Below are 17,850 nucleotides of genomic sequence, written 5' to 3'. Positions count from 1 at the left end.
GTAGGGATAACTCCCCACATTCTAACTCCCCTGCAATGAAGCTAGTGGGTCTTAAGAGCATTTACCGCACCACAGGATGCACTCAGTCCCTCACAGAGGCAAGCTTTAACTTCCCAGTTCAACAAAGCGCTTAAATATGAACTTTGCCAGTGCAACACGTTGACCTCTGTGATCCACCAGGGCCTGTGTAACAATGGAGTAGAACGCTTTGTGGTTTATGAGGAGGGTTTTGGGAGGGCTGATGAGGGAGGTGTGTGGGAGCAGGGCAGTGAGGAGGGTTGCTGGGGGTGCTGATGAGGCGAGGGGAGGAAGGTCTATGGGGGCAAGGCAGTGAGCAGGGTTTTGAGGGGCTGATGAGGGAGGGGAGGGATGTCTATGGGGGCGGGGCAGGGCAGTGAGGAGGATTTTGGGGAGGCTGATGAGAGGGGGGAGGTCTATGGAGGCAAGGTAATGAGGATGGTTGTTGGGGGGCTGATGAAGGAGGGGAGGGAGATCTATCGAGGCAGGGTAGTGAGGAAGGTTTTGGGGGGCTGATGAGGGAGGGGAAGGAGGTCTATAGGGGCAGGGCAGTGAGGAGGGTTGTTAGGGGTGCTGATGAGGCGAGGGAAGGGAGATCCATGGGGGCAGGGCAGTGAGGATGGTTGTTGGGGGGTTGATGAGGGAGGGGAGGGAGATCTATGGAGGCAGGGCAGTGAGAAAGGTTGTGGGGGGCTGACGAGGGCGGGGAGGAAGGTCTATGGGGGCAGGGCAGTGAGGAGGGTTGTTGGGGGTGCTGATGAGGCGAGGGAAGGGAGGTGTATGGGGGCAGGATAGAGAGGTGGATTTTGGGGGGCTGATGAGGGAGTGAAGGGAGATCTAGGGAGGCAGGGCAGTGAGGAGGATTGCGGGGGGCTGATGAGGGAGGGGAAGAAGATCTATGGGGGTGCGACAGGGCAGTAAGGAGGGTTTTGGGGGCCTGACGAGGGAGAGAAGGGAGGTCTGTGGGGGCAGGGCAGTGTGGAGGGTTTTGGGGGGCTGACGAGGGAGGGGAGGGAGGTCTATGGGGACGGGGCATTGAGGTGGGTTGGGTGGGGGGAGCTGATCAGGCCGGGGGCCAGGGCTCTGGGGCTGGCGGGGCCGGGGACTCCCAGGGCAGGGCGTGGGGCACTGAGAGGGGGAACCTCCTCCTCCGGCTCCGCTCTTACCCTGCGGCCGCTCGCGGGGGGCCGCCGGCGCTGGGCCGGGCTGGCTGCGGAGGAGCCGCAGCGCGGCCAGGCCGGAGGCGGCGGCGCCCAGCGCGGCCCCGCAGACGAAGCCCCCCAGGAAGCGGCGCTTAGCGAAGCGGGCGCCCGACGTCTCCGCCATGGCCCGGCCTGGGGAGGCGGCTCCTACTCCGCGGCGTCCCCACAGAGCCCCCTGCTGGCCGGCCGGGGAGAGGAGCCGGCCCAGGGCCTGGGGCTAGCGAGCTGCACGGTGGGAGGAAGCCACCCACGCTCAAGGGGGGTTTCCCAGCACCGGGCGCTTCTTACATTAAGAGTCGCTTATTTTCCCCCTGAAAGCTCCGCTCTCGGGCTTCGTTCAGGGAAGGCCTCCCGCCGCGGTTCCACAGGAGGTCGGGGGAGATGCTGGCAAGGGCTGCTCCGGGGCTTGGGCTCTGTTACTCTGCCCGGCCTCAGCAGCCCTGCCGCTCCCTGGAGCGGAGCCGGTGCCTGTTCAGTGAAACAGAGTCTTCAGCTTGTAAATTTAGTCTGGCACTGATCTGGGTAACGCAGCGAGCCCCAGTGAAGAATTATACCTTAGGAAAAATAGGGAAAAGCAGGGGCCGGGCTCTCCTAGGCCGAGCTTTCCCGGCAAAGATTTCTATTTTGTTTAGATGTTTCCACTGCACCCATGAATAGCCAGGTACTTTCTAAAAGCTGAAAGACAGTAAAGTTATGTCCTCACCCTTCCACCCTGCAGTGGGAGGAAGGCACGTGAGAAGTATGTGCATTTTCTTAAGATGTTAATAGTTAAGAGTTGCTGGGTGGAAAAGCACAGGGGAGCTGTGATCATCTTTAGATCCTAGAGTAATGAGTTCTAAAGGCTTGGGGCCCCGTGAGAGGAGCCCTGGGTCCGGGCTTGTCTACACTACAAATTTAGATCGACCTACTGTCACCACAGTAATTCAAGTGGCTGTTGGTGTCCACACTACCCCACCAGGAGCATCACCAACTGAAATAGGGTACTGACAGGCAGGACTCACAGCTGGAGTCCCCCACCTGCCCTGAGGTGACAGCCCCAGCTGTGAACCTAGCCCCCCCAGTTTCACAACAGGGAGCCTACCAGCCTGAAAACAGACATGCTTGCCCTTGTCTCTGGCTCAGAGCTGTAGGAGCTCAAGGGGAGCTAGGAGCCCAGGCAACCAGGCTCCCAGCTGGGAGCTCTACGCACAACTGAAAGCCTGGGGTTTCAGCGCTGGGCAGCCTAGCACCAGGCTTGCAGCTTGGCCTGTCACCCCAGAGTTGGGGTGGGGGGAGAGGCCTGGCCCAGCTGTGAGCCTCACCAGGCTCAAGTTCACAGTACAGAGTCTACCAGCAGAAAAACAGACATTCGTGTCAATTCACAGGTCCCCACTCTGCTGACAGAATGACAGCGAACAGCTGAAGTAAGTACTGCAGCATCTACAAGGATACTGCATCACCCTAACTACACTGGCATAAGTGCTACGCCTCACATGGAAGTTGAATTTTATCAGTGTAGCGGGCCACTTACTTTGGCAGAAGCAGCAGTCTAGTATAGACACTGCCATAATTAGGTCAACATAAGCTGCCTTAGGTCATCCTAATTCTGTAATGTAGACCAAGCCTCAGGCACACAAGCTTGTGCCTGCTGGCAGATCTTTCCATTGTTTCTGAAAAGCAGAGCTCTTGAGAAAGGGCTACTCACTCCTTCAATTCCCTGGTCCTCCAACTGAGGGCCTTGAAAATAAGGACGGAGGGTGCTCTGAAATCCATATTTAGGCATCTAAATAACTGGCCTAATTTTAAAAAATGCTCAATGCTCAGCAGCTCTCCCAGACTCCAACTGGGCAGGCCAAGTGGAAAGAGGACATGTTCAAAAAAGAGTAACTATATTATATAGACAAAATAGTTGTCAGGGTTCCTTCCCCATTCTGAACTCTAGGGTACAGATGTGGGTACCCACATGAAAGACCCCCCTAAGCTTATTCTTACCAGCTTAGGTTAAAAACTTCCCCAAGGTATAAACTTTGCCTTGGCCTTGAACAGTATGCTGCCACCACCAAGCGTTTTAAACAAAGAACAGGGAGAGACCACTTGGAGACGTCACTCCCCAATATATCTCCCCCCAAGCCCTACACCCCCTTTCCTGGGGAAGGCTTGATGATAATCCTCACCAATTTGTACAGGTGAACACAGACCCAAACCCTTGGATCTTAAGAACAATGAAAAATCAATCAGGTTCTTAAAAGAAGAATTTCAATTAAAGAAAGGTAAAAGAATCACCTCTGTAAAATCAGGATGGAAAATACTTTACAGGGTATTCAGATTCAAAAACACAGAGGATCCCCCTCTGGGCAAAACCTTAAAGTTACAGAAAACAGGAATAAACTTCCCTCTTAACACAGGGAAAATTCGCATAAAACAAAAGAAACTAATCTGCCTTGCCTGGCTTACCTATACTGGTTGCAATATTGGAGACTTGGATTAGGATGGGTTGGAGAAGATAGATTTCTGTCTGGCCTCTCTCAGTCCCAAGAGAGAACCACCACGTAAACAAAGAGCACAAACAAAAGCCTTCTCCCCCTCACTCCCCCAAGATTTGAAAGTATCTTGTCCCCTTATTGGTCCTTTGGGTCAGGTGCCAACCAGGTTAGCTGAGCTTCTTAACCCTTTACAGGTAACAGGATGTTGCGTCTGGCCAGGAGGGATTTTATAGCACTGTATACAGAAAGGTGAGGAGTACTAGTGGCACCTTAGAGACTAACCAATTTATTTGAGCTCACGAAAGCTTATGCTCAAATAAACTGGTTAGTCTCTAAGGTGCCACTAGTACTCCTTTTCTTTTTGCGAATATAGACTAACACTAACTCTGAAACCTACAGAAAGGTGGTTACCCTTCCCTTTATTTATGACAAGTAATTTGTGAAAATGTTATTTGTGCTGATACTAGTAACCAATCCTCCAAAGGAACACACAACACATCCCAAAGACATAACCAGAGAGCATCTCAGCACTGAGAGTCAGACCCAGGGTACCTTGCTCAAAATCCTTTTGCACACCCATTTGCAAAAGAAGCCCTCCTCTCACTGAAGTTTTGGTGATATTTAGTTTCTAGCATCATGCTGAGTTACATAAGTAGCACAGAAATTCCGGTTGTCAAAGTTCAGCACAATTTCCTTGAGGTCTTCCCTCTCCCACCACCGCACCCACTAGGGTGCAGATCAAAGATGACACATGAGGACAAGAGGAAGGTGCAATTCCAATCCTAGCTCTGACATCCACTCTGTCGTCTTGGACAACCTCCTCCGTACTTTAGCTTCCCCATCTATAACACAAGGGTAACATGCCTCCCAGTGGAACATGAGTTAATAAATGTTTGCAGAACACTTCAGTGCCAAGGATTAACTGAAAATCATAATATTTGATGTCCCTTGGTAGCTGATGAGGACTTCTGTTGGCCAGGTACGCTGCTCCCACACCTTACCCCAACATGCTCATGCTATCTATTTCCATGTATCTTGTCCTGGGACAGTAGGACTAGAATCAGAGAACTTAGTGCTCAACCTATGCACATGCTCATAGGATTTGCCTATGTGGCAGTCCTTTTTATTAATGAATTATTTGTTGCCATGTCTCCTCTCACACACAGAGGCCATGAGATTTTCATAAGCCTTTAGATAGTATTTAACGGCATATCCCATGACTGAATAGATTTAACTGGAACTTCATTTTCAGAGTTTCACCTCCCTCCAACAGGAAGAATATTCCAGGTGATGGGGTGGAATTAGGCAGGCTCCAATTCTGTGCAAATTTTACTAGATGGCAAGGAGGCCATAAACAATGAAGATGCTCTACAATGTATTTTAAAAGCAAATAATTCAGGCAGATGTAAAGAAAAAAAGGCCTTTAGAAGTTGCATCAATAAAAGAAGAGCTTAATATTCGTAATTTATTGTTTATTTTCATATACAAAAAGATAAACTTGAAATAGTTCTTTCTAGTTTTTTTCCTCCTATTTGTTGGGGTAGAGCTGCTTCACACAGGGCAAACACTACATTCATACTGGTTTATTCGGGCACCCAGTGCAAAGCTGAAGCAGCAAAACCCCAACTTGGCAGATCTAATTTCAATCTTGAGACTCATTTCTAAAATACCACAGTAAAAAGGAACAAAGATCCACGGCAAATTTATGAACTATGATACAATGTTCTTTCCAAAACGTCTTCATTTCATAACTGCAATACAATGGATGTCTGCTTTAGGCCATTTTATGTGTGTGTGTGTGTGTGTGTGTGTGTGTGCGCGTGTATATTTTATATATATATATCTATATATCTATATATATAAAAAAAATCAGCACACAAATTTATATATATAGATATATAAAAAAAATCAGCACACTTCAATCCAAAAGGGGTTACAGCAATGAGCTGAACTCCGTATACTTTTTTTCTTTAACAGGATACTTCAGTATAACTTTTGTTAACTCAGTAGTACAAGCTAGCTCTGTTCTACATTTTTAATAGCTACAAGAGTGAAATATAACCTACAACATTTACATTTCACATATCCTGGTATACAAACAGTATTTATTGAATTTGAGCCAAGGACCAAAAGAATCTTTAAAAATTATTTCACCATCTGATAGAGCTTCCTGTGATTTACACTCACTTTACTTCTGCAGTCTTCTAAATCATTTACTTAATCTCATTGTCAGAGTTTATTAAATCATTCAAACTGGAAATCCTGGAGAAACAGGTTACTGCAAACTCTTATGTATATTCTATATATACAAGTTAAGTAACACAGCGTAATAAGACTTAGCTATCCATCCTAAAACTGATATACACATATTTCACTAAGCTAGACAAGTCTTAGGATTCTTTAATATTTTTTTTTAATAAAGCACAAATTTAGAAGTAGCTGGTAAAACTGATAATATGACAGTTTAAAATGACAAATGGTTAGGGTGAAATTTCTTTCTGCTGGTGCCAAAACATTTTCAGTTTTGTACTATGCTGTGTTGTTTAACTGTATCTGTCTAATGTTACATGCAGAAAGCTCTTCCACAAGAATTGACATCAAACTGTACATAAGTCAAGTCAACTTCATAATATAAAATTAGCCAAATTTCACAGAAATGTGAAAAATATTAACAGGTGAAAGATTAAGCCTTCAACTCTATCATGAGGATCATGCAGAATTCATAAGCAGATATTTCAAACAGACTGACAATAGCATTGTGCGGACTTATGGCATAGAATTAAGATCAAGAAGCATGTTACTCAGGGCTTGTACACACTAGCACTTACTTCAGTATAATTTAAATCACTCAGGGGTGTGGAAAAGTTCCCCGTCCTCCCCTGAGGAACGTAAGTTACACCGACCTAAGCGCAGGTATGGACAGTGCTCTGTCGGCAGGAGAAGCTCTCTCGCCGACCTAGCTACCACTGCTCAGAGAGATGGAGTAATTAGACGGACGGGAGAGCTCTCTCCCGTCATCATAGAGCGTATGTATTAGCACCACTACAGCGACGTCGGTACAGCTGTGCCACTGTAGCAATTCTAGCACAGACTAGCCCTTAGTCTGCAGTAACCACCTCCGTAAATTCTGATGGACCTAACAGCTGGTTTTGCACCATTACATAACTGCATGGAAAGGCCATCGGTGTTCTAAAACGTTTCTTCTGGGAGATTTTAATACTTTTGTAAAAGGTGTACCAAAGATTCCCTGTAACCATCAATAGCCATACAAGCATTTGACACTTACACTAATGCTTTTATTTTTTTTAAGGGTCACTGATCACCTTCTTCCCTTTAAATTACTTAATGTTTGGATATGAATGTTACTATTTCATATAAACTGCAAACTGTATTGGTGTATCTGGCTAAAATTAAGACACATTTTAATCCATATTTCCCAAAAAATGACCAGTGAGAACGTTATAGATTTTTTCCTTCAGCAAAAACTGGTAGGGCTTCAATTCCCTTCAACCAGATACTGTTACAGAATACTCTTTTAGTGTTGAAGCTGACTGTATTAAAAAGACGGGAATAAAAAGGTAAAGTCCATTCATATTATAGGGCTCCATCAAGAGAAAGTTGTTTTGGCTATTACACACCATGGACATCCTAAACCCTTGAACACCATGGACATCCTAAACCCTTACCACCTAGCCACCTTTTTATAAAGTTAGAGGGTAAATTTGCAGCCTAGAAAGGCCACTAACTACTACTCAGTTAGGATTTCAAAATGACTCTGTGATGGTCATTGGTTAAGCTTTAATTCATTGGAATAGTAGAGAAACTCGAACAAGATACAGCCACTGCTTTCCTTTTTACAGGGACAAAATCTACAGAAGTCTTCCCAGAATGCACTGTGGTATACTATAGTTTTACAACACTAATCTTATCGGAATGTTCTTCACTGAGTTTTTAACAACTGGAAACGTCAGTGAGCCCTCTGCTTCAGAGAAGGTCAAGACAAATGCAGGAACAGCATTTTAATCACATCATCTGTCCCAATACAGAAAACCGTAGAAATTAGAAGATTAATAAAGGAAGCACTTTTCAGATAACACCCTCTTGATCTATATCCAGCACAATGCCATTAGAGAGCTTTACAGAAGCCCTTTTGGTTTCAATATTGGAAAACGAAAAAGTTTGCTTTTCTTCAGTCCTTGGGGATCTTTTTCATTTATATATATATATATATATATATGAAATGAAATGAAATATATATATATAATGAAATATATATAAATGAAAAACACCCATATGTAGCAGGTTCCTATTTGTGTATGTTACAATATTGTAGTATCAAGGAGAATCCAGATAGCAACACTGTATGAGGTTTGAGGTAATTGGTTCTTGAAATACCTGGATCACAGACTGCATCCAGAAATAACAGCTGGGCAATGAAAAGTGGGTTCTTTTTCAGACAGAAAAAAACAAGTTAAAAATTACAGCAGTTGCTTTTACATGTTAAAAACAAAGGCACAACAGAATAGTGTTACATTTCAGAACTGAATGGACATAACAGAAGTATGATCTTTCAGTGGAATTGTCTCAACAGAGAGGATTACTACTTATTTCGTGGATTACTTCAGTTATCGGAGCAGAATTTTAACCTAACTCAGAAGTTTTAGGGAACAAGAAGTTCCATGTATTATTAACCAGGCACTTTTAAAAAGTGCTCCAGGAACACATTTATCTACCTTGGCTCAACTGAAGTCAATTCAACAGGGCCAAGATTTTACTCAGAGGGCACGTCTACACTGCTGCAGCTGTGCCGCTTGTGCACCTTAGTGCAGGTGCTACCTATACTGGTGGAAGGGGTTTTCCATCATGTACTTAATCCATCTCACCGAGAGCTGGTAGATAGGGCGACGAAAGATTTCTTCTGCCAACATAGCTGTGTCTACACCAGGGATTAGGTCAACCTAACTACAGTGCTCAGAAAGCAAAAATGTTCACAGCCCTGAGTGACATACTTAGGTTAATCTAATTTTTAAATTTAAACCAGGGCTCATAAAACTAATACAGAAGTAGGACCTGCCATTACAAAAGGCAGGAACTGCTCAAAGTCTTTCATGAGCGGATTTTAAAGTGGACACTGTCAGGTCGGCTAGGCCCCAGAGAATTGTTGTCGTTTCAGTGAGAACAATTTGTTTGGATTAAAGATTTTTACTGCAATGTTTGCAACGTGGACACTGTGGCATCAGAGTAGTGCACGAGACCCAGAAAGCAAAACTGGCTGAAAAGCAATACTGTCCAGTCTGGTTACACTGTCCAAGCTAAATTAGATATAAAAAGTGAACAGCCAACGTAAGTGGTGAAAAGTACGTTTCAGAAGTTTTTTTTAAAAAAAATTCAAGAACACCTTTTCCTAGTAAAACAGATTAGGAAATTTATAGGATTTTTAACCTGGCAATGTCCCACTCATGTTTTTTAAAAGAAAACAAGAAAAGGCATCCCTTACATTGCCAGTGAAACTTTACTTCTGAAAAACAGAACACCTGTCTCAATATCCTGGAAAAGCCTGACCTGTTTATGAGATCTATACAATTGGAAGGGACTTCTAGAAATTTGTTTTATTGGGTTTCTGCTGGCAACAGTTCCTCAGAGATCATATCATCAATGCATCAGAAGCGGCTGCTATAAATGGACATGTCAATGAGTAAAATCAACCCAAGTATTTGGTCTTTGAAAATTCTCAAAACTCGGATTTCACAATCCACTGCAGCATCACAGCACATGCATGACAGCACACTGATCACACATGGATCTTTGCACGGATATATGAAAACAGCCTTCTTGGTTAAGTCGTAGCTGGCCATACAAAAGCAACAAGCCTCTTTTGCAGAAGGGATGAAACATGCAAGGTAACCAATTAGAAATGTACAGTGCAGTCCCCAAAACATGTCCATGTACTTCCAACCTGCTTATTAAATGGGTTTCAGATTAAACTGTTCCATCCTCTATACTTTGATGTAGTGCAGAGTTAGATTAAAAATTATATATATATTTTGCTGTGGTTACACAAAACTTTTCTCCCTTTTCCCTGCAGAAACATATTAGACTTTACAAAAATAATTTGTGGTATAAAAGAACAGTTACACAATGTAGAATTTTTGCTTGTATATGTAACTAAATATATATATATATTTTCCAAAGTAAAAAAGTTAAAATGTTCTTATTTCCCTCTCTTACTATATAGTCTACCTCTTATTTACAATGTTACCAAACAATATTCTGTATGCAAAAGTGATATAGTTGGGGGGTGCTTCCTGCTTAGTAACTTCTCAACCAAAGTACTACTTGGACAGGACTGCAACAACTTCATGCTCACAATGTTATCAAGCAGCAACTTCTGCAACTTAAATGTCTCACTTTCATAACAAGAGATTAGTTCTTTCTCCCGGAAAACTGGGTAAACCTCTGACAGTCTGTCTAGAAGGTAGTGGTACTGGAATTATATGTGTGTTTTTCAGTCTAGATGCTGTCAGAGGAGAAATCATTACTCTTGGTAAGAAGGGCCCTGATCCTACAAGGTCTGCACATGGGAATTCCCACCAGGAATTCTGCATCCAATGAACTTCCATGATTAGTCAGTGACTTCAATGGGAACAGAACTGAGACCTCAGTATTGGGTGAAATGTAACTTGCTAATCAGAGAAATGGGAAGGGATATTTGCTGCATCTTGCCCCTGAAACTTAGAGATTGAGCATGTGCACTTGGCATTTCCACAGGTGTAATTCTTATCTAATGCTTTTTGTGGGCAGGGAGAGGAGCAGAATTTCACCTTAAAAGTATGAGAGAAAAGTCTAAGACACTGCATCTCATACCTTAATAAAAATGACTATGGAGACACAAAGGTCCAAACCAGTAAGGCTTTTAAAAAAAAATCCGTTTCCAACTTTGGTCTGTACCCTCCTTTACTTATCTCAACACCACAACTTGGGGCTTGTAGAAAATTCTGAATGCAAGTGCGTTTTATACCCATCTTTGCAAATGTTGATAGACCTAAAGAAATTAAAGCATCTTAGATTAACCAATGATTCTGGGAACTCAAAATGTGGAGAGATACTCTTGACCATTAAAAATTCCTATTCATAGACATAACACATACAGTAAGGGCCAGCTCCAAAACTCAAACACCGTCACTGACCTAAGTGGGAGTTTTGCCTGATTATAGAGAGCAGGATTGGGTAGCAAATTACTACTATGATTTAATATAGGGAGTTGTTTTAGTACTTCTATAATGAGAATTGGGCTTACTTAAGGTATGTGTGGTACCAGGTTTATATTTTTTAAATAAACTATTCAAGAGCATAACAAAACTGCAGGAGGAATTAGTTGACTTTCACCCAGGATGGGTTTAATTTAAAAAAAATCATTTACTTTAAGAAGTAGTATTTAATTCATACTTAGCCAACAATCTGTGGTATCTGTAACACAACTAACTATGTTTTAGATAATAATCACTTAGAAGGTTCAATAAAATTTTAGGAATTGATGGATTCATTGAATTTTAAGCCTTTCTATAAGAACACAGGTGCTAGGACCACAGTGTATGTCTTAAAATTCTTATTCTGATCTGGATTGTGATGCCCTAGCTCACACGGAGTACCACCCTTATACCTCACTGACTGCAATATGAAGAACGGACTCACAAACCAGCCCTAATTAACTTTGCAAAATCTTGATCTGATTTGTGGGTGGCTGCTTAGTTCTATTGCAAATGTAGCCCAAAAATTATTCGTATCTTTATCTTTTTTAGTATAATAGGAAATTTTGTCACTGGCTTCTGCTAGGAAGTTAAAACAATTTTAAAATCACTTTCTATAATATACTATTCTGACACTCATAAGAGACTTGTAAAGGATGACAGAACAAGTCAGCTGTGTTGGTGGCAACAAACTGAATAGACTACTTCTTTGGTAGGTTGCTAGAGATTACTTGCTGATGAGGGCAATATAAAATCTGTATTCCGCATGAATAAATTAAATGCTGCTTACCAAGGACTAATTCACAGCCTTCCTTATAAAATGCACATATATTTAAACATTCATGCAATGCACTAATTTCCAGCCCTGGTACACTGATATTAACATTGTTTTAGCAGTTAGCAGATCTATCCTGTATAGTCAATTTCAGCTCCTGTAGAGTTTCCCAGTTTAAAATGTGAACTCATACTTGAGTCAGCCAGATAACTAATTAAGTCAGTGTGACAAATTCATAACCTGAGTTAAGATAAACGCTGATGAAATCCTGGCTCCCCTGAAGCCAAAGGGAAATTTGCCATTGTCAATTGCCACCCAGGATGTTTAAAATTAACATTAAACTATGAACTTTGAATATGAAAATTTTAAAGAGCATATTTTAAATAGGCTTGTCTCAAAGTTTGCAAATGCCGTGATCACTGGCACTTCAAAAATGAAAATACATGGTCCTAATCATATTCAAGGTGTTGAGGGGAAATGGCTGCAATTGCTTATAACTGCTACACCTGTGGAGGTGCCTTATTGCTATCTTAGGAAATGTCTTTACAATACTAAACAAAATTCCAATGGATACTGTAAAATGACAGTTCAAATGCTGGATTAGCAGGGATGAAACTACTCGCTTGGTATTTAGAAACCTGTGCAGTTGATGAGAACAATCATCTACATGAAAAACTTGCAAGTTTAACTTAAATTTGTACATCTTTGTTTAAACTGGTGCAAATTTTTATGTAGACAAGACCTCAGGACTTCCTTCTCTGACATACTAACATGCACTCACACACACACACTCATCCCACAATCACATATAAATTTGTAACTGAACATATATGCCCTGCAGAAATTCCCTCTTACCAGTTACTAAGTAATGTTCACAAAATGATCTATAAGGAACTGTAAAGCCAGAGAAGATGCTAGTATCTCACAAGCAGTGTTTGGTCAAAGTTGGTATGTCCTTACAGTTCTCTGAAGTAAAATAAGCTACATGTTAAGAGTTTTTGATTATTCTTCCTCAAAAGACACTGTTGAGGAAGAATGTCTAATAGGCTATTGAAAATCATATGGCACTTTCAATAAATACTTTAAAGCTTCTTAAATAAATCAGTTTAAAAAAAAGCAACTACTGTAACAAGCCTGTTTTATCCATAACACATAATTCTGAAGGAAAAAAATCCAGAACAGCACAAAGATCATAATAGTTAAAAGACAGTACAGCTTTTACTTTCCATAACAATCTAGACCGGCTCCCATTTCAGGAAAAAACCTACAAAACTACAGTTTATTCAATCTTAAGTCTTATCTAGAATCCCACCCCCAAAGCTTGTATCACTCCTTTTCAAAACACTAAACCACATGTATATAAATCTCAGTGCAGAAACGTATTCACAAAGCAAAAGAAAGGCCCCAATCCTGCAAACACTTATGCACATGCTTAACTTTAAGTATGTGAATATTGCCACTGACTTCAACAGAACTATTTGCATGGTTCACTTTAAGCACTATGGCGTTTGTAGCATTGGGGCCAAAGATGTTAACCATGAACTGTGCCAGAATTTTATTATTTTGCCTGTGTTTTTGTCCAGGTTTTCTGAACAGGGTCACATTAAAAATCAGAAACATCAACATACACAAATACACTTACATGTGTGCACATATTAATATGCAAATATACATTCAATAACTTGAAAAACGTGTTTAAGATTTTATTTAGACAGACAAATTAAGGCAACTACCTTACTGTCTCTCCAATATCAAGGACTTTTATCAAGGTTTTTAAAGCCATGCTTTTGAGAAAAATAATTTTCATCTTTTTTTCCAGGCGGTAATTTTGTTTGCTTAATAATTTACACCTAGACCAAGATTCCCTGTTGATATTTTGTCAGTGACAAAAAAAATCCCAATTTGTTTATAGAATATATATTTTTACATCATAAAAAGGTCATTTGTTTAGGGCAATATTTTGGTATAAAAGCAAATAAAGTTTAAAAGTTCTGGCAATCAAAAGAGGAAAGATAACTTTCAGTCTAGCAAGACATTGATTTTTGTATTGATGTTATATTCTGAGAAAAAGTAAAATTATTTAATAAAAAGATGTACTGTCCTTTCACTGAAACAGACCAAACACAAAATGGAAACAACCTTCACAAACAAGAGTGAATAATGCCCAGATACCTTATATAGGCAGTTATTCTACAACTGTATACAGTTATTTACAATGGTGCTTTATAAAACAAAAAATGGTAGCACTTCCTAAAACATGTTGGAACTTTTTTTCTTTTTTTCTTCTTTTTTTAAAACTCCCTTGTCATAAAAGCCAACTTACATTAAAATAGACTTACTACAAGACAACACAACTAACAAAATATATAATAAAACTCATACAAGTAGAAAATTCTGAGGTATTTCTGGTTTGAGGTGGTCTGTGGTCATGAAGTTTTTTAATTTTTTTTTTTTCAGTTTAAACCTCGGAAGCCACGTAACGTGTGTGTGTGTGTGTTTTGTATTTTAAACATTGCATGTTTTGCAAATTAAAAAAATATTTAAATGTTGAATCAGCAGCATTAGGAACATTCACTGACTAGAGCAAGTTTATGGCATACTAGAGTAACGGTATTTTAGAATATGCACCACTTTAAGACAAAAGAGTTTAGTCACAGATAAAGAGAAAGCTGAGTCAAAGAAATTGGTTTAACAGATTCTATGGTTAACTCTAATGCTGCTCTGTTACCTCCCTATATTCTGCAATTTTACAATTCAAATGATTCTTGGGTGCAACTGTCTGCTACTGGCCCAGGTAATGTTTTCCCCTCCAGTTAAAAAAAGGCCTTTCTACAGAGCCAGAAATCATACTTTTCTTCTTTTTAACCATCTGCACTGGTAGCTTGGGCTAAGCAGTTATCCAGCCCTGAGGCCTTATTCCCTGAACTGCTACTGTATTTAAAGCAAAATATAAATGCTTTCAAATCTTCCAATACTTTACAGAGTGCTTCTAAGAATATGCTGCTACTTCTCTCAATTACACTGCTTAAAAGCATCTTTTTCCAATTCTAACCTGGAGTTTTAAATATATATATATATATATATATATATATACACACACACACACACACACACACACACCCACCCCATGGTTTGGTTTTGTTCTTTTAACACCCAAGCCTGAGATACTGGGGGAAGTAAGAACTAGTACCTTGCTTATCCCATTGGCTCTTTGACCCAACTTTCTCCATATGCTGCGGTGATAAATACTCTGCCTCAAAAAAGTTCTTCCCCTCATTAACTGGTTACCTGAGAAGTAGCTCCATAGCAAATGATGTTTCTCCAAATGCTGCAAAGTCCAACGTCACTCTCCCTTTCCCTTATACTAAACACCCCCCTTTAATTTTACCATCAAAGAGTTAACATTCTCTTCCCAGTTTCTTGTGTTCTTTTCCGTTACAATGACACCCGTTAGATCCGTAAAAGACACATCTGCTGTTTGTTTCTTTTTGAAGCTCACTGTCCAAAAAAAGAAAATAGGGGAAAATAATCCTTTTGAGGAAGGTGTAATCTTATGTAACAGTCTTAAGTTTCCTCCAAAGTTTACAGCATTGCGTTTTCTAAGATGGTACGTGGTTTTCCTTTATGTCAGAGATGCTCTGCGTTGAAGATACACTGATAAAGAGAAACCCAGAAAACTGAATTTAAAAAAAACCACAAATGAAGTGAGTTTGTTGAGGTTCTGAGGTACCTGCACCTTTTCTGCATTCATTAGTCGGCACCTGAATGCTTGCTGAGATGTCTTCTTTGTTTTTTTTTTTCTTTTCTTTTTTTTTTTTTAATACAGTAGAGCAATGTGCTGGTAAAATTGATCCAATCCAAAAACAACAACAACAACAACAATAAAAAGTCAAGATAAAATAGCAGCTGCATTCATGTGTTTGTTGGGTTTTTAAACTTTTTTTAAATCCACTGAGTCTGGAAAGACAAAAGTGAACCAGGACTTAGATACTAGACTCTTTGGGTGGCAAGTCCACGTTGGTGACAGATGTCACGATGGAAACGAGGCAGTCCGAGGTAGTGCCGTTTACTGATTTACGGATCTGAGAAATGCGCTCCTCGACACAGCCTGCCGAAAGCCGAGCCTCTGCATCGTGGTCCCAGCATTCTTCAATCGTAACACAGAGCTGTGCCAAACCCTGTAGAGGCAAGAGGAAACACACATGCAGCAAATAGGTTCTCGCTGAAACCTTGTTTTTAGACGGAAGGGAGGGGGTGGCATGTTGAGCAGCACACAGAGTCTGGCAGCAGATGTAAGAGAATCTGGGCACATCTCTTAAACAGAAGATCCCATGGGCTTGTTTATAAGAATGGTTAGTTTGTGGCAAGACAGTATGTAAATTTACCCCTCACTAGTCTGCTGTGGACCCTGCTGCTGCACACTAAAAGTTTCCTAGTGTGCTTTGAGTTACCCTGCTGTAAAACAGGAGCAGATCAAAGCATGCTAGGAAACTCCTCATGCACAGCAGCAGTGTCCACATAGACACTTAGAGCACGGCAGGCTAGTGTGAGGCAGACTTACTCCAAGCCCTTCTATTGTCCCTATGTCAATATTGCCTGCCCTAGGTTCTCAAAAATCCTGAGTTAGGCCTCAAAATATTATAAGAGTACTTTAAAAAAAGTTGTGTTCGTTTTTTTTTTTTTTTTTTTTTAAATAATACACTTAAGTTCTTTGCCTTATGGGTCCTGACTCTTTAGGGTGCACTCGGATCAAGCTTTTTCCCACAAACATGAAGGAAAAATGAAAGCAGAGATTCTCAACTAATCACTTGATTCCAGGAACAGAAATTTTAAGAAAAAGAAAAACAAAACACCAAATATTCCAAGACTTACGATAACAGCACGAGAGTTGGCAACTTTGTTACAAGTACTATAAAACTCATCTTCCTAAAGAAATACTGCTTCATTTCTATGGGAAAACTGTTATATTATGTATTCTCACTATATATTGTGTTATTTTTATAGATATGTCAAAATAAATTATAGATAGATAGATAGTGTGTGTTTCGTCATCCTATAAAATTATTGGATTAAACAGCCGAACTTCCGTACAACTAAATGCAGGTTATTAATAATCTGAATTTTATCCAATTTTGAATAATCAGGATTCAACCATATATTACAACAACTAATGTCCCTGGTTTTGGAGAAATAGAAAGAATTTAAACCACCTGAAACAATGGCAACTATAAAAAGAAAAGGAGGACTTGTGGCACCTTAGAGACTAACAAATGTATTTGAGCATAAGCTTTTGTGAGCTATAGCTCACTTCACTGGATGCATCTGATGAAGTGAGCTGTAGCTCACAAAAGCTTATGCTCAAATGTCTCTAAGGTGCCACAAGTCCTCCTTTTCTTTTTGTGGATACAGACTAACATGGCTGCTACTCTGAAAAATGGCAACTATGTGGCTGAAGATAGAGGTATCTAGCGTCTTCGCTAGTGCATGGGGACTGGACAGCTCAGCGACTGAACCTTTTGCCTTTAGGTCATCATTTTTAATTCAGCACAGGTAAGTCATCTAACAGTTCACTGGCTCGTGTGCAATGACTTGGAGGTCTCAGTTTAATTAGTGGACAGGTGCCCAAAGCACAAAAGACTCATCACTGCAATTAGCACCTTTGCTGGCATTTCTTCAGAGAGAATGAGGACTGAATGGGCCTGGAGACTGATATACTCTCCTGAACAGGGTTGAGACATGTTGGCTTTCAGAATGTGGAGGAAGCTTGCACTGCCACTGAATGTTTGTGGACCTGTTCTATAGGTAAACTGAGGGCTTCGTTTTCAGATATCAATCTGGCCCATCTCACAAACACTAAGCCTCAAAAAAAGCTAATGCCAGGGGGATGGGAATCCTTTTCACTAAATTAATGCTCAAAAAATTATAAAATATTCCATCTCTGCTTACGCTGGTGAAGGGTGAAATAGCTTAAAAAAAATCAAATCAGTTGATTAAAACTACAGTAAAAGAAAGGACAAACTATCCAACAGAATGGGTTTCAGAGTAGCAGCCGTGTTAGTCTGTATCTGTAAAAAGAAAAGGAGTACTTGTAGCACCTTAGAGACTAACCAATTTATTAGAGCATAAGCTCTCATGAGCTACAACTC

General features: G+C 40.9%; 2 protein-coding genes across 2 annotated transcripts in view; both read right to left on the bottom strand.

Moving 5' to 3' along the window:
* The window catches only part of EXOG (exo/endonuclease G), a 33,604-nt gene extending 32,260 nt beyond the window's left edge, over positions 1 to 1,344 (bottom strand). Inside the window, exon 1 of the mRNA XM_077808409.1 lies at positions 1,185 to 1,344. Within this exon, the coding sequence (XP_077664535.1) occupies positions 1,185 to 1,344 (160 nt within the window). The remainder of the gene's footprint in view (positions 1 to 1,184) is intronic.
* A 3,816-nt stretch (positions 1,345 to 5,160) lies between these two features.
* Positions 5,161 to 17,850, bottom strand: part of ACVR2B (activin A receptor type 2B) — a 161,093-nt gene continuing 148,403 nt past the window's right edge. The window contains exon 11 of the mRNA XM_077808408.1: positions 5,161 to 15,882. Coding sequence (XP_077664534.1) covers positions 15,688 to 15,882 — 195 coding nt within the window. The 3' untranslated portion in view covers positions 5,161 to 15,687. The remainder of the gene's footprint in view (positions 15,883 to 17,850) is intronic.

The sequence above is a fragment of the Eretmochelys imbricata genome, chromosome 2 (assembly GCF_965152235.1).
Source record: "Eretmochelys imbricata isolate rEreImb1 chromosome 2, rEreImb1.hap1, whole genome shotgun sequence".
In the NCBI taxonomy this organism is placed as follows: domain Eukaryota; kingdom Metazoa; phylum Chordata; order Testudines; family Cheloniidae; genus Eretmochelys; species Eretmochelys imbricata.
The sequence above is the reverse complement of the archived record's forward strand: the minus strand, read 5'-3'. Positions and strand labels throughout refer to the sequence as shown.